Source organism: Tamandua tetradactyla, chromosome 5 (genome assembly GCF_023851605.1).
Source record: "Tamandua tetradactyla isolate mTamTet1 chromosome 5, mTamTet1.pri, whole genome shotgun sequence".
Classification (NCBI taxonomy): domain Eukaryota; kingdom Metazoa; phylum Chordata; class Mammalia; order Pilosa; family Myrmecophagidae; genus Tamandua; species Tamandua tetradactyla.
Genome location: NC_135331.1, coordinates 112,637,082 through 112,653,949, shown reverse-complemented (window position 1 = coordinate 112,653,949; position 16,868 = coordinate 112,637,082). Strand labels below are relative to the sequence as shown.

The following is a 16,868-nucleotide window of genomic DNA, read 5'->3' as shown; positions in this document are numbered from 1 at the left end:
TGAAAGCTGGCCTAAATTCACAGAGACCCTTCAAATGAGAAGGGGAAGCTGTATGAACCATAGATATGGAGCTGAGCAGTATGCCAGGCCCTCCCAAGGGATCATTCTCACTTAGCAGAAAAAGAGGCTGCACCAAAAGAGGACAAATGACTGTAAAGGTCACAAAATTAGGAAAAAAGAAGCTGGAATTCAGTTCTCCAAGTCTGGAATCAGTCACTGGGAAGAAGTTTATGTTTTAGGGTGACCCTGAAATTTTCTCTGGTAAGAAATCATTTACTTTATCTTTCTTCCAGGACAGGTAGTACTTGTTACCACAAACATAATGCAATTGCTCCCTGGCAAACCTGGAACATACAGACACCCATCAACATCTTTAACATCAACAGAAAAAACAAGCATACTGCTTGTAATGTAAACAGTCTAACCAGGATTAGGAAAAGTACTTCAGTAAGATTAACATTCAATTTAAGAGTCATCTTAACTTCCATTCACAAAATGCATATTTTTTAATGGATGTCTCTTGTATCTATCTCTACCTTTCCATTCCCACTGCCCGTACATTAAATTCCTAATCTCATTACCCTCTTACTTGGACTGTTAACTTAAGTCTCTTGACTTGGGTCTGGACTCCCCTTCTGCCAAGTCCATTCTAGTAACTGTGCTTCCTAATCACCCTCCTGAAAACACAGGTGGCTCAGGTCATGTAATCATATCACTCTCCTACTCAAAAAGCCTCAGTAGCTACCTCATTGCTATCTAATTATATATTACATAGGCAATAAGCCTATGATTCTCCCCACTGGCCATCTGTATTTCCTGTCTGTAGGAAAACAGATTACATTTTTACTTATTCCAGGTTAGACCCTGAAGTTGTTCCATTTTTTCATTAATTTCTTTTCACAATGTCTTTACATATCATTTTCTTTCCATCATCAATTGGAAGACCGGGACATAATTCTGATTATTTGAGACCTTCTAGTTTGTTTAGTACTGGTTTAATACAAGTTCATACTAGAGGAAGATTCCTTTAAGACAAATGAGATTTAAAAATAATCATCTATAACATGATTACCAGAGCTTTAATTTCTTTGTATTTTAGGAGGTGGCGTTTCTTACGTAGTCATTTATGCACATCTGTACATACAAATACCCTTCTGCCCTTCATGTCCACAGCTGGTGTTTTTTACTCTCCTGATAACTTTGTGGTATTTTTCCCCATACTTTTATGCCTAAAGTAACTGGAATTCTCTCCATCAGAATTTCCCACACATTCTTAGAGAAATCCAAGTATTAATCAAATCCTTGTTGCTGATCTTTCTGCTCTCTTTTTCCAACTTTAGCCAAGATCTCAGAAAAAGACTCAACTTAGTTCCTTTTAGACAATTAAAAATCTACTTAAGTGATCTCTTCTAGGGTCAGATTTCCCTGAATTGGTATGGCATTCCCCACCTAAGCGCACAGTCCCGTTATAGCTGGTTTACACGACTGAGCAGCGACGGCACCTGAATTACTTTAAATATATAATGCCTACAGGATGAAATACATTCTGACTTTAAACATTATAAGATACACCAAAGAATAAAATTCAGTAATAGCTGAAGGAAATAAAATAAGAGGGAAATGACTTTTTTTTTTTTTTGGTACAGTTTCCAAAAGGCAGTACTGTTTACTAAAACTCCATAAGATGATTATGCGATCAAAAGTATGTACAAGACCCCACTTCACGTGAAACATGGATCTCACTCGGCTCACAGTGGAAAAACTTGAATATGATGACATGCCAGATAAACTATAACCAATATTTGAAAAAAGAATAAAATAAAGGCTTTTAACATTTTCCTTTACAACAGCTATCAGAGGGCAAAATGTAGTTAAAATTATCCCAAAGCACTTGGCACATGTATACTGTCAGTATAAAGGAGCCTAGTAATTTACAAATCTGCTGAGCTTGAAGCAAGCAATGTGGGTAGTCAGGGTGAAACAAAATACAGACCTCACAAACTAAAGGATATATTTACTATCTTTAGGAATGGTGGGTTGAGGTTTTCAATTTTTCTATGTAAATATCGAATGATGAGTGCTCAATATATTTTTTCCAAATGTGCTTTTTCAATCAATGTGTTTGGTTTTCAAGATGATCATATATATAATATAGAAGAAAAGAATTCATGAAGTTTGTTGCTGTTATTTTGGGGAACACATGAAATCACTATTTACCTGAGGTAATTCTGACAATTGATTTCCATCCAACCAGAGATCCTTTAGGTGTAAGAGAGCTCCGATCGATTCTGGCTAAAACAATAAAAATAGTGTTATGATAACAAAGACTTAATTTTCACACTTCTATTAAGAAAGACTGAATCCTAATTCATTAGCTAATAACTGGGTACTGTAGCAGATGTTTCTTAGTACTTCTTCAATATCAAGCACCCTTCCTGAAAGTACCCCCAGTTTTCCCCAGCCACCCAATTCTTGTTTCTACCTGAGCCCATCTCCTCTAGTTCTGACATTAGTCCCCCAAATCATAACTCTCAACCTGTGTGATCAGAAGCACATTCCTTAATGTCCCCAAGTCATAGCTGTACAAATACTGGTTTATAAACATTCCTATGAAGTCCTTTAACATTCTGTGATCAAAACTAAGGAAAAAGTTAAATTCAAATCTCCCTTCTAAACACTTACTAAATTATATATTTCATTGTTTCCTAAGTCAAGTTCTTCTAGTCTCCGCAGCTGGGTAAGAGAGCTATTAAAAAGAAAAAAAAGAGTCCAGTCAAGCAGTATCATTTATAAAATATTTAGAAATGCTCACAATATGATTTTCTCACTTGGACTAGTTTCCAAAAATAAAATTCATTTAAATTTATGGTAGTAAACTGTTGTATAGGGGGGACTATCAAGAGAAGGTTGGCATCGCCCAAACCTTCCAAAGGACACAGTCTTTTTTTCCTGACAAAATACTGTAGTCCTTTCTTTGTTGTTTTTGAAATACTCAAAGAAAGTCATTCAGTACAATTACCCTCTTATTCCCCCCAGAGACTCACTCAGGAAGATACGTAAGAAGATTCTCTCTCAGTTCCAGTGAAGCCAGGTTATAAAGACTAGAAATCAACAGAAGAAAAAATATATATATATGGAAAAATTCCTGATATTCTTCCTAATATTCCTCCCCCATACATACACCTAAAAAGTGGCAACTCTTAATAAAACCTTATATGTCACTCCTCGGGGGGGGGAACATCTACCACCATTTCCATGGCCCCATTAAAAACAAACATATTTTCTACCTCCCAAATTTTAATATTAGAGTAGTATGTCATGATTACAAGGTTCCCTCTCACTCAGTTACTGTGTACATTTGATATGTGGAAGTAACTCACAAGCCTCTAAAACACAACCACTCCCAGGACTAAGATAGAAACCAGATATGTGCTTCTAGACTTTAGAATGTCAAAAATGTGCTGTTACTATAAAAACAATAATGACTTTAATCTTGTAGAGTGCAAGGCTCTCCTTCAAAATAGCCGTTAGATTGTCCCAGCTCTAAAGAAGTGGGCATCTCAGTCCAGAGATGCCCAGGTGCTCCGCTTCAGACCACACACCCACACAGCAAGCTGCACTCCGGAAATAGTTTCCATTTAAATGCATTAGGGATAATGTAATAACGCTTCTCACATAGTGCCTGGAACTGAGACCGATTCAATAAGTGGTAGCTATAATAACATTGCTTTTCTTTGTATTATACCCCAGAATGGTGCTCTCTTCAACAGATTTCACTGTCTCTCTGGTGTAATCTGTATCTGTGAGGAGCATGGCAAAACGAGCCAGGTGTTCTCCCCAGGCACTGATTATCTAGATCAGATCTTGGCAGGCATGGCAGTTCGCATCACCAGAAACCCTGACATATCCATGTTATGTCGGCACTGGCACAATGCATTTACTCAGAAAATAACTGATTCAGCTACTACCCCAACAGGCAATATACTAAGCTCTATACCAATGAAAAAGTCAACAATTTGCTAATATCATCACAGTAACATCCCAACATGGAGGAATCTTGTGAGCATGCAGAATACAAGGAGTCGGACATTATCTCACCACTCTAATCAGCCTTAATCCTCTATTTTTCCCTCTTCCAAAATAAAAACCAGAATCATGTGTGCTAATGTAACTGATTTCATAATATCAGAAATACAGATTTGATATAAGTGAATAGGATGCATATATGCTTAAACCCTGTTTGCTTGGCAAGGTGTTTTACCTGTATTACCTGTATTAAAAAATGCATAGATTTTGTGTCACTTCCTTCAATTTTAGGAAATTAAATAATTTTCACAATTAAAGCAATAGTTAACAAAACTGTTTCAAACATTTTCAAATTAAAATTCCCACTAACGAATAGCTATGAATTTAATGTCAATATTCTTCAAATAAAAGAAGTGAAGTCCCAGTTACTTAGTTTTACTTTCTCTTGACCTAGTGTTTATATAGAAAAAAATAACAGTGCCTGCCTAGTATCTACTTCCAAAAGTAATCTATAAATGATGGTGGCAAAAAAAAAAAAAAAAATTAAAAATTAAAAAGAAATGATAAAAGCAAAGTTTAAAAACGAAGGTCTTTTTTCAAGTTTAAATTTTCATATAACCCCTTGCTGGTTTTATGGGGGGGGGGGGGGGGCGGGAGCGGTAATCATTTGCCTCTGCATTTGTATTTTAAAAATCACTGGTAAAGCTGTCATTTTAGCTATCAACATCCATGACGATGAGGCCTACTTTGGCAAACTAAGAGTATCCATTAATAAAAGAAAAAAGTCCTGAGCTTCAAAAACTTTACTTATAAGGCATTTTCAGAAGCATCTTAAGGAGCAGTTTTACACAGGTGCTGACACAGTATTGGAACAAGGTTCCCAGCCTTGTTCTGAGAGTCTCCCGCCTGAAGCAGAAAACAGAGACGTTGGGGGTGGGAGGAATCCGCCTGTGACAGCTGAAGGCGCTGTGCAGACTCTTTACATACATCATCTCACTTGATTAGTCACAACCCAGGATGTTGACAATACCATGATGATACAGTTAGGCTTCATCGGAGGTTGAGTAGTCACAAAACAGTAAAGCCACAGTTTATGCTTGACCCTGCCCTTGCTCCAACTGCCCCAAGCCATTTCCAATGCCCTCCAGTCTCTGAAACCCTCTATCTAATTTAAATTTTAAAAACACTTAACAGTTTGGGGTGCATACTTAAATCTTACTTTCTGAACCACTCCAAAGGGGCATTGAGATTTCTTGTTTTACATTATTTTAAAACTAGGATATGTACTTTAAAATTGCCTTTAAATTTTATGTCTTAGGTTAAAAGGCACAGGCCACTGTTACTCAAAGCAAATAATACTTGATCAAAAATACTGTAAAATCACCAACAGATTTGACAACTAGACCTTAACAATAAAGTCATATAAGATTAAATGAAAAGGTCTTCAGCCCCATCACACTTAAACACTGAAATATAATGTTCTGTTAAGTAAAAAGCTTCTGATCACAAAACCTCTTAGTTTCTACCATTTTATGATAAAAGGGAAAAGAGTGGATTTAAGGGTAACTCAAATCCCATTTTTTTTGCATTTGTATTATTTTAAAAAGTCACATTTTTGTAACCTTTCGAAACTCAAAAATTAACTTAAAATTATATAAAATAATAGCTATTCTGAGATAATGTTTTCCCACTATTTTAAAGTACTTAAAATAAAAAACTCAGACATTATAATCAGACTCCAAGGATCTACTGATGATAGTGTCACTCTAAAAAGAGCACAGACTGAATCTGAGAGGCCTGAGGCCCCAGTTCAAATCCCCACCCTGTCTCGCCAACTACCTGGATTTGTTTGGCTGAGCAGCTTCGCCACTGTAATTCAATTCCCTCAAAAATGAATATAATCATATCTACTATGGCAATTAGGATACGAAATTATTCTCCCATCAAGATAACATAGCCAATTTCATCCTGTTTCCTTGGGATAGGCCTTGTCTTAAAGACTACTGGGTACCTTACAAGTATGTTGGGTTCAGAAAGATGTGCTATTAATCATGAGACTAATCTCTACTACCGAAAACCTGCTGGGAGGATAACTCCTACAGATGCTGAGTCAGTAGCACTGGCCAACCTTTAACCTACCATATAATGTCCATAATAGGTGACCCAGGGACAATGAGGAAGAGACAGCAAAGAAACAGCTTTAACTAAAGACCCCCCCACTTCCCACATGAAACCCACCCTCAGAATACAATCTGGACAAATCACTCTCAATTCAGAGGATCACTGACTCTAGAATGAAACCACAGGTTTAGTTCTCATCAGGTGCTTGCTTTTGATAGTTTCAGGCCCAAGTACAGAACCCTGCTAGCCCACTCCACAACCTGGTTCTCCATTGTTCCAGCACCAGCTAACATAAAATACAATCTGTCAGAATACAAAATTGGACCAGAAATGGATATACAAAATTGAACAGATGAATTAATGATCTCCATTCCTTGTCAAGGCCACCTGTTCAAATCTCATTCAAACACCTTTGCTTCTCTTATAACACCTAACAAAGAACACATAGCTGAAAATTAGTGGGGTAGGAGACTGGAACCCAGGTCTGTCTACTTCAGTGCCCAAGCTCTTAACCACTTGGCTAAGGGAAAAGGAGACCCAAACACCACACACACTTACAAGCTACTTCAGTTTAAGCACACTATTATAGAGACAAAAGAAAGTATCAGGTATTACTGCATCTCAGTAGTTACCGAGAGTTCCTAGTCCTTAACTACTAATAAAGATACTAGCAGCTTACAATATGACAGATATTGGTGTAAGTGCTTTACAAGAATTAACTGTATAGATGAGAAAGGAAATGACCAAAGTCTCACACAATGGGTAAAAGGGGACACCAGGATTCACTAAGGAATCTACATAATCCTACTCTTTCTTGCCCTTGAACTGTTAATTCAATTTGTGTATAGGTAATACATTAATTGGAATGGGAAATAAATTATACTCAGTAAAAAGTTTCCTTCCCACCCCTGACCCCAACTTATCCCATTTCCTGCCACCAAGACTTCCTCACAGGAAGTCACCCTTCTTTTTCATGTATTCACTCAGTTTTCTTTTATGTAAAAACAAGTAGGAGTATATAGTCTTGTCCTTTTCCTTTTCACATGAAAGGTAGCATCCCATGTACATCTGGCATTTTGCTTTCCTTATTTAACATACTTTTGCCTCTCATTTCTTATCTGTACATGCCAGTGTTTTTTTAAACAACTGCATAGTATCTTACTGTCTATGTGTACCTTATTTTTTTTTACCAGTCCCTTATTAATAGACATTTTCACCCTTCAAATTTTAATTTCTGATAAATTAAACTTCTATGTAATAATGTTGGAATGACCTCACACTCCCCTTATAAAAAGGCACCGTTTTCTAGCCACCCTGCCACCCTCACCATTTTTATCATCAAAGTATGATAACACTACCACACCGCAAAAGAGAAGATAACTCCTGCAGGAAAAGAATGTATTGAATCACTTCTTCTCAGCATACTAATGCTTACCATTTTACACAGTTCATAATGCCAGTGACAAAAGTTATACTCTTTCAAAAGTCAGAATGTAGGCCAGCCGTATTTTTAGGATTCTATTTCAGGGACTGGATGAAGTGGTGACTTTAAAGAATTTACATCTGTTCCCACTATGTTTTAAAACCCTTTTTAATTCACTCAGATTTTTTTTTCCTCTTTGGTAACCACAATCATTGATTAAAGTAGATTAAGTAAGCAAACGGCAGTGCACTGTATAACCAATAAAATCTAAAACTGTAAATATTTATGGTAACAATATTTGATCGGGGATAACAATATTGATGGGGAAAGAAGGGGGTTGCTTACATATTCATCAATACTTCTACTTTTTCAATATTAGTTAGTCATTTAAGAAATTAGTGGTCACAAATTTCCTTATGATGACCTTGCTCTGGAAAACCTGAAAAGTACGTATTTATTCATCTTTCTCTTTGAAAGAATAAATATTTTATAGTAAATCTCAGGCCCCCCAAAAAGAGCATTACATATGGGAATACTTTCCAAAAGATTTATTTCTCTTAGGCAGCATGTACTCCTAATATAATACTTAGCAATTATTATATCATATATAATAATGCTGTTGTATAATAAAACAATTATCAGCAAGGACTCTATGGCTCATTTAATTCAAGCCCACTCAAATTAAGATCATCACTCCCATGAATAGCAGATATAAAATATGACCTACATGCTCTAGTTCAATCTACCAGGGAACCCTAGGCCTACTCACCTGCTCTACTTCTATTAGCAAAATGCCATAACTAAATGTTTATTAAAATAACCATTTTATAACAACTATGTTCCGGGCACTGCATCAGATTGTTACATATTTTCTTTGTCCTTTAAGAATATTAGTTTCAGAGGAGAAATTTTAGTTAAATGGGGAGTCAGGATGTTCAGAGATATTTAGACTAACTTATTTTTTTTCAATTAGAGAGTATAAGTTCCTTTAATGGCCAAAAAAATGCAACCTTATGGAGATAGTTTCACAAAGTAGAAGATAATACAAGAGCTTTCCAGATCCCCAAATTTTCTGTGAGTTCATCATAGGTTTTTGGACCCTTCCAACCTTTACTGCTACTCTGCATCACCTGAGTGTTTTGGAAGCTCTGGCTATGTGCACCTGCTCTGCTTAAAAGCCAAGTATGAGTAATTGGTACAAAGTGACCTCACCCCATTACAAGGTAAGTTCTGTAAACTAAAAGTTTCTCAAGCACAGCATGATTCTTCCTTTGTACCAGGCCTCAAGTTTACCTAAGGCCCATTCTTTTTTTTTAAAGTGAAACACAATTCACAAACCATAAAATTCACACTTTTAAAGTGTACAAACAACTTTTTTAGTCTATCCACAAGGCTGTGCAATCATCATGATAATCTAATTTCTGAATATTTTCATCACTCCAAAAAGAAACCCTATACACATTAGTAATCACTCCTTATTTCCCCTCTACCTCCGAGTCCCTGGCAATCACTATTCTGCTTTCTGTCCATTTTAGTTTCCGAGCTTGCTCAAAGCAGACACCATGAAATGGATAATAATATGAATTTATTAGCTTACAGCTGAGGCCAGGAAAATGTCTAAATCAAGGCATTATCAAGGTGAGGCTTTCTTCCTGAGGACTGGCTGCCTTAATTCCCTGGCCATATAGCAAGGCACATGGCAGCTTCAGCTCCCGACATAGTTGGCCCTCTTTCTCTCCTTATTATGAGTAACAAGACTAAGACCTATGCTGAATGAGCTGGGTCATATCTTAACTGAAGCAGCCTCATCAAAGGGTCCTACTTAACAATGCTCATACACTATATGGAAAGGATTAACTTTAAGAACATTTCTTTCTGGGGCACATACAGCTCCAAACCACTGCACTGTCTCCATGGGTTTTCTTATTCTGGACATTTCATATACATGGCATCATATAATATGTGACATTTGTATATGGCCTTTTAAATTTAGCATGTTTTAAGGCGCATCCATGTTGTAGCATGTATTGATGCTTTCCTTTTTATTGCTGGATAATATTCCATTGTATAGATACACATTTATCCATTCATCAGCTGACATACATTTTGATTGTTTCCACCTGTTAGTTATTATGAATAATGCTTATATGAACATTTGCGTAAAAGGTTTTATGTGACCACGCATCTTCATTTCTCTCGTGTATATACCTATGAGTGGAATTGCTAAGTCATATGGTAACTCCTTAACTTCCTGAGGAACTTCCAGACAGTTTTACAAAGTGGCTACATCATTCTACATTACCACCGCCAAAGTAGGAGGCTTTCAATTTCTCTACAGCCTTGCTAACACTTGGTATTGTCTGCCATTTTTATCACCGGCAGCCTGATGGGTGTGAAGAATAATGTTACTATGGTTTTGATTTGCATTTCCCTAATGACCAAAGATGTCAAGCATTTTTTCATCTGCTTGTTGATCAGTTTCATATTCTCTTTCGAGAAATGTCTATTCAAATTCTTTGTACATTTTTAATAGGGTTACTGATTCTTTAATCGTTTCATTATAAGAGTCCTTTATATATTTTGAATAACAGACCATTATCATATAGATAATTTGCGAATGTTTTCTCCCATTGTAGGGACTGTTATTTTACCTTCTTGATAGTGTCCTTTGTTGCACAAAAGAATCTTTTTTTTAATGAAGTCCAATTTATCTACTTTTCTCTTTGTTGCTTTGCTTTTGGTGTCATATTTAAGAAACCACTGCCTACTCCAATGTCAAAAAGGATTTACCCCTACGTTTTCTTCTGAGTTTTATAGTTACATTTAGGTCTCTTCATTTTGAGTTCAATTTTATATGTGGTATGAGGTAAGAGTAGAACTCAATTTTTTGCATGTGGATATCTTATTGTCCCAGACCCATTTGTTGAAAGATTATTCTTTCCCCTTTGAACTGTTTTGACATTCTTGTCTGAAGTCAACTGAACATGGATTAATAACCCTATTTCATTGCTCTATATGTCTATCATTATGCTAGTATCACACAGACTGATTACTCTAGCCCACTCCTCCAACTTTGGTCTTTTTCAAGATCATTTTTGTTGTTCTGGTCCTTTGCATTTTCAAATGAATTATGGGATCAGTTTGTCAATCTTGCAAAACAAAAAGCCATCTGGGATTCTGATAGGAATTGAACTGAACCTGTAGATCAATTACGAAAATATTGCCATCTTAATAATATCGAGTCTTCCAATGAATGAAACACAAGACATCTTTCCATTTATTTAGGATGTTATAATTTCTTTCAATGATGTTTTATAGTTTTAAGTATACAAGCCTTGTACTTCTTTAGTTAAATTTCCTTTTAAGTATTTTAATAATTTTCATATTAGTATAAATGGAATTGTTTTAATTTGATTTTTGAATTATTTATTGGTACTGTACAAAAATACAGTTGGGCTAGGAGGTGCTGCAGGCTTGGCCTGTGCACTGTGCTCGGCATTCCATAGGAGTCATGAGCACACAATGGCCACTCTCATTGCTGTTCGAACCCCAAGCCTCTCCCCTACTATATTACCAAGATGTCTCTTTCCAACAAGCTGACTCTGGACAAGAAGTAGAAGCAAGTCAACAGGAGAAGGGACTTTCAGTGCTCCTATGAAGAACAACCATATAACAAACAAGTGGAAGATCAAAGCTCTGATTCCAAACATCAAATTCTGTTTGGACAATGAAGCCAAGTCAGTTGTTCTTATGAGCCACTTGGGCTGACCTGATGGTGTCCTCATGCCTGACAAGTACTCCTTGGGGCCAACTGCTAGTACTCAGATCTCTGCTAGGCAAGGATGTTCAGTTCTTGAAGGACTGTGTGGGCCCAGGAATGGAAAAAGCCTGTGCTGACCCGCTGCTGGGTTCTGTGATCCTGCTGGAGAACCTAGGGTAGGGAAAAGATGCTTCCAGGCTTCACTTTCCAAGCTAGAATATTGTCTATGTCAATAATGCTTTTGGCATTGCTCACAGAGCTCATAGCTCCATGACTAAAGTGAATCTGCCACAGAAGGCCAGTGGTTTCTTGCTGAAGACAGAGCTGAATAACTCTGTCAAGGCCTTGGAGAGTCCAGAGTGACCCTTCTTGGTCATTCTGGGTAGTGCCAAAGTTGCAGACAAGATTCAGCTGATAAATAATATGCTGGACAAAGTCAATGAAACAATTATTGATACTGAAATAGTTTACCTTCCTCAAGGTGTTCAACCACATGGAGACTGGCACTTCTCTGTTTGATGAAGAGGGAGCCAAGATTGTCAAAGACTGAATGTTCAAAGCTGAAAATAATTGTGTGAAGATTACCTTGCCTGTTGGCTTTGTCACAGCTGACAAATTTGATGAGAATGCCAAGACTGGCTAAGTGACTGTGGCCTCTGGCAAACCTGGCAGCTGGATGCAGTGACAGCGGCAAGAAATACACCAAGGCTATCACAAGGGCTAAACAGATTGTGTGGGATGGCTCTGTGGGGTATTTCAATGGAAGCTTTTGCCTGAGGCACCAAAGCCCTAATAGCTGTGGTGGTGAAAGCCACATCCAGGGGTTGCATCACTAACATAGGTGGTTGAGACACTGACATTTGCTGTACACATAGGACAAAGTCAGTCATTTCACCACTGGGAGTGGTACCAGTCTAGAGCTCCTGAAAGGTAAGGTCCTTCCTGGGGCTGATGCTCTCAGCAGTCTTTGGTGCTTTCCTGCATTTTGGTTCCTGAGCATAGCCCCTAAGCCAACTTAGTGCTTTCTGCTTTGCCACTTGGAATTAGCTAACATTTCCCCCCCCCACATCAAGATTTAGCCAAGAGATGCAAGAGATGCAGTGCAAGAACCCTTTAACAGCTGTACAGCATCTCAGCTCATCTTTACTGCACCCTCGATTTGGCCGCATTCTTCACAATCTTATTTGAATTTCTTAATGACTAGACCATTGTGACTCTCTAGTGTGTATATTTATATTTTGCCTGGTAAAAGAAAGTGAGTTGTGTTAGCCTATATTTTGCCTGCTAAAAGGAAATGAGTTGTGCTAGCCTAGTTCTTTTTGAAGAAGTTTATTCTGATTAGCTTTTCACTGTTTCACTACTCTGCATGGGAATAAGATGAAATGCCAGCTGCAGGTAGGGAGGGGGACAAAGTTAATGATCTATAAGTAAACAAAAAAGCATTCATTTAAAAAACTACAAGTGATATTTACATATTGATCTTGTATCCAGAAATCTTTGCTCTTACAGTTTTTTGTGGCTTTCTTAGTATTTATATATTTATAAGATCATGTCATTTGCAAGCTAACTTGCCTTTTTTTTGAAAGGAAGAAAACATGTGTGACTTAAGTTCAAATTGATATAACTGATATTAAGAAACATCAGTATTGAAATGTACTTTTTGCAAGACAAATCTTAATTTCTACATTGCACCAACATTTCAAAACTCTTTAAAGCAAAAGTATCTTTCTTGGTTTTAACCAGTGGAATCTTCCAGGTGCTTTTGGTGACAGTAAAGTAAAACACCACTGTTCACCAGGCATTGTTTTCAAGGGTATATGTAAAAAATTTAATATTATATTCTGATAGTTTTCTTACAACCTACACAAAACCTGAAATTCTACTCTCTAAGACCCCCCCACTGCAAACCTTCTCCCCACCCCCTTCACCACTCCAGGTTGACATCTTCACTAATATTTTCAAGTAATTGACTTAACTTTACCCCAACTTTCTCTAGAAGGGATTTAAAGAGGTCTAAAAAAGTGCACATACGCAAAAAGTTCCACAAAATAGAAAATTAGGACCATGAAAGGAAGGAAGAAACCAATGCACCCGTTGTGAAGCATCATATAGTAAAAAGAACATAGCATCTTTAGTGAGATGAAATAAAAGTTAAAACCTCAGCTCTTCAACCCACCAGGGATGCAAACCTGGGAGGGGTATTTAGGTCCATGTTGTAAATCAAGTTAAAGAAGGTCAGGAGGGATAAAGCTAACCTTATGAGAAAGGGTATCATATTGAGTCAGCGTATGTGCCTAACAGAGCAACTACTCCACTGTAAATGTCAGCAACATCTCTCTCCCCAATTCCTTAATTCCCTTCATCACATGAAAATTAATACAGCTGCTCTCACTTTTCTTTGGAAGCAGCTCTAAGCTTTATGGCAACAAAGGCAGAAATGGAAATGCGATATGTGTCAGAACTTTTATTTAAATGGAAGAAGCTAACCAGTTCTTTTGAAGAGGCATTTTTCCCATAACAATACATATAAAAAATAAAATCTCTTTCATGGAATATTATGTTAATAGACAAAAATTACCCTTCATTAAAAGGTTTTAGAGCAATGGAAGCATTTTTTAGATCTGTTTCTTTATAATAGCTCTTCATAGAAAACGAGTGCACAGCAATAAGCCAAAAAAGTGATTGTGCAGGAGCAGGCTCACGTGGTCCCAGCACACAGCTTCCAGAGTGTGAATTCAATCCATCAAGCATTATTTCTGTATTCTTACCTATGATTTCAGGTTGGAAGCAAGCAGAGTTGAGGAAGAAAGACTGTGCACCTTGTCACATGTATTTGTTCAGTATGTGAGAGCAACACCATGTTAGGTACATGACACAAAGAGAGTTTAACAAGCGAGAACCCTACTCCTTCATAACACAAGGAGATCCATATACACACACAAATTATATACACACAATTAAACAAACACCGAACAACCAATCTTCTGTGTATAGACAAAGGACTGAAGTGCTTATTGTGTGGTGAATAAAGGGTAGTCCTGGAAACCTGCCAGTTTGAAATCTATTTCCCTTTTTCAATCATTGGAGAAGGTTTGATAAAAGAGGTTGAATTTCAGTCATTAAATGAGGGGAAAACTCAGCTAGTTTGGAAAGAGAGCAGGCAGGTAAAAGTTTTTAAAATTCACTTTCATGAAAGGCTTTGAAGCTTTTTGCTCAGTTTGAGCAGAACACATTCTACATCACAATAAAAACTCCATGATGAATGCCGCTATATAATAAGCAAGTACTACCAAGCGCTTGAAACAGTGGTCTTCAAATTTAACTTGAAAAGTTTTTGCAGAAGACTTTTCTAAAGCAAATATTACATTCAACCCTAATTTTTTAAAAAAGAAAACACCAATAAAGCTAACAGTAGAACTGCATTGATATAAACAAAGGATTAGCAGAGACCACTCACCTGAGCACTGGTTCTCACTTTTCACAATGCCCTGGAAACCCTGATGGAATCCCCAGGGTCCCACAAAACAGAGTTTGAAAACCACTGGTCTAGAAGTTAACTGATTACCAGACATTGTACTTCTAAATCTATGCTCTCCAAACATTTAAGAGTAGATCCTCATAATCCTTATATTTATTTTTCAAATATACAGATGCACCCTGTACTGATATATTACAAAATATACATAAAAGATATTTAAAGTAGGAGATAAAAATGAAAGAACAAAAATATTTTTTAAAGATTCAAAAATCTCTGCTTTCATTAATGAAAGCAATAGGATTGAAAATGCTTTATTTCTTTTTTTAATATTTTGTTATACATTTGTTAACATAGCAATTGGTTCTAAGTTGCATGTTCTATGTTTGGTTTAATGGCTGTAATAGATGAAATCAAGACACTTCAAAAAGTTATACTGCGCCAATAAGAAAAACGGCATCAGCAATAACATTTATTAAATCATACTAATTTTTAAAATTCTTTTCTAATTATAGAAAGGTCTTCTATATGGTAAAATATGATCTTCCCTGATGTCAATTAATTGTTCACAAATGACGAAGTAGAAGATGTTGCATTTTTAAAAGGTTTAAAAAATCCAGTGAAGGTGAGCTAGTTTCTCCCTGATTGTTAAAACACCACCTTTACTTTGAAAGCCTGAGTAATGCACTGATGTACTTGAAACTATTTGACGTCAGAGAAAAGGGTCAGCAAATTTGAGACACTTTCATTTAAGTAAAAGAAAACTGTACAATTTTCTATATGATAGCCAGTACATCTCTGTATGGTTCAAAAGATTTTCATATCATTCCCTATTTCATTACAATGTATTAGAAACATTCCACTATTGAAAATATTTGTTTTATTAAATTGACCATACTAATGATACCTTGTATTGTACAACATGAACTTTAGTGTTCTCCAGTCGGATGCTGTTGACCCCTTTGCCATGTAAAATGTTCAGTCTTCTCCCTGGAGGCCTTCCCCATGGCCACATGGGACGCAGGGACTGAGTGGCAGTGGCAAATGCTCACAAGGCATAGTTTCTTTCTGGATTTTTTAAGTAAAAAATGACTAACAGTTTCTTTCCATGCATCAATGGGTCATAATGTATACTCCCTCATATTCATAATAGTGCACACGAATATTCAAGATGGCAACATCCTACAGCTATTGTTCACTGAGGTGCTCATTCAAGCAACAGCCTACTTACAGGGGCAATATAGAATACTGTGAATTTGAGACAAATGCAGAAAAAGTCAATTACTGTGAGTACTAGGTCAAATATTTCAGTTTCAACATTAGATTGCACTATACTCCTTGCCGTGACATCATATCTTTGCAAAGCTAGGTTTTCAGGAATTGCTATTATAAAAGGCAAGTACCAGGTGAAAATCAATGTGTAAAAGGAAATAAGGCAGTGGTTTTAGAAGATGAGCTGTACCCAACAGGTACCCACATCCCATTAGTAAATAATTTGGGCTATTTAAGGGTGAAATTAAAATATTTTTCTTCCAATTTATATGTGTTATTTTTTCAAACAGCCTTAGGTCGTTCAGATATCAATATTTACTAAATTGTTTGACCCTAACTATTTAATAAATGAAACTGCTAAGTATTTCTAGGGGCAGCCAGGAAAGGTGACTGATTCTCTAAGGGCCCCCTGTATGATTGTCCATGGGGAGGACAGCAAAGAGTAATGTATAGACACAGGACTGAAACCAAAACAGCTATATTTTAGCTCCAATTCTGCCATCAACTCCCTAAAGTTCTTCAAATTAACTGACCTTGGGCAAATCTAATATATGATGAGACCAATGCTCGCAGTTTCCCCCAGCTCCAAGGCTCTGTGAGTTGGATCGGCCTAGATAAAGGCTGTGGCTCTCCCCTCCCTGTTTGGACTTCCTTGCCCATTCTGAGGAGTGTCCAAATCCTAGGGAAATCTACAGCTTCCCCAGGAATTCCAAGTAATGCTAGGTGCCATGATCAGGAACACAGGCCCTGTGTTCACTGATGCTTAAAGAGGCTGATACTACTGTGGCTTA

The 16,868-nt window shown here is 36.9% G+C and overlaps 1 protein-coding gene and 1 pseudogene across 2 annotated transcripts in view; one reads left to right on the top strand and one right to left on the bottom strand.

Moving 5' to 3' along the window:
• Nucleotides 1–16,868, bottom strand: part of LRRC1 (leucine rich repeat containing 1) — a 134,655-nt gene that overhangs the window by 27,567 nt on the left and 90,220 nt on the right. For both annotated transcript variants that reach the window (XM_077162088.1, XM_077162089.1), the window contains 3 exons: nucleotides 3,045–3,101; nucleotides 2,683–2,746; nucleotides 2,218–2,292 (listed from right to left, as the gene is read on the bottom strand). In XM_077162088.1, coding sequence (XP_077018203.1) covers nucleotides 2,218–2,292; nucleotides 2,683–2,746; nucleotides 3,045–3,101 — 196 coding nt within the window. The remainder of the gene's footprint in view (nucleotides 1–2,217; nucleotides 2,293–2,682; nucleotides 2,747–3,044; nucleotides 3,102–16,868) is intronic.
• On the top strand, nucleotides 11,149–12,929 carry LOC143684796 (phosphoglycerate kinase 1 pseudogene; annotated as a pseudogene).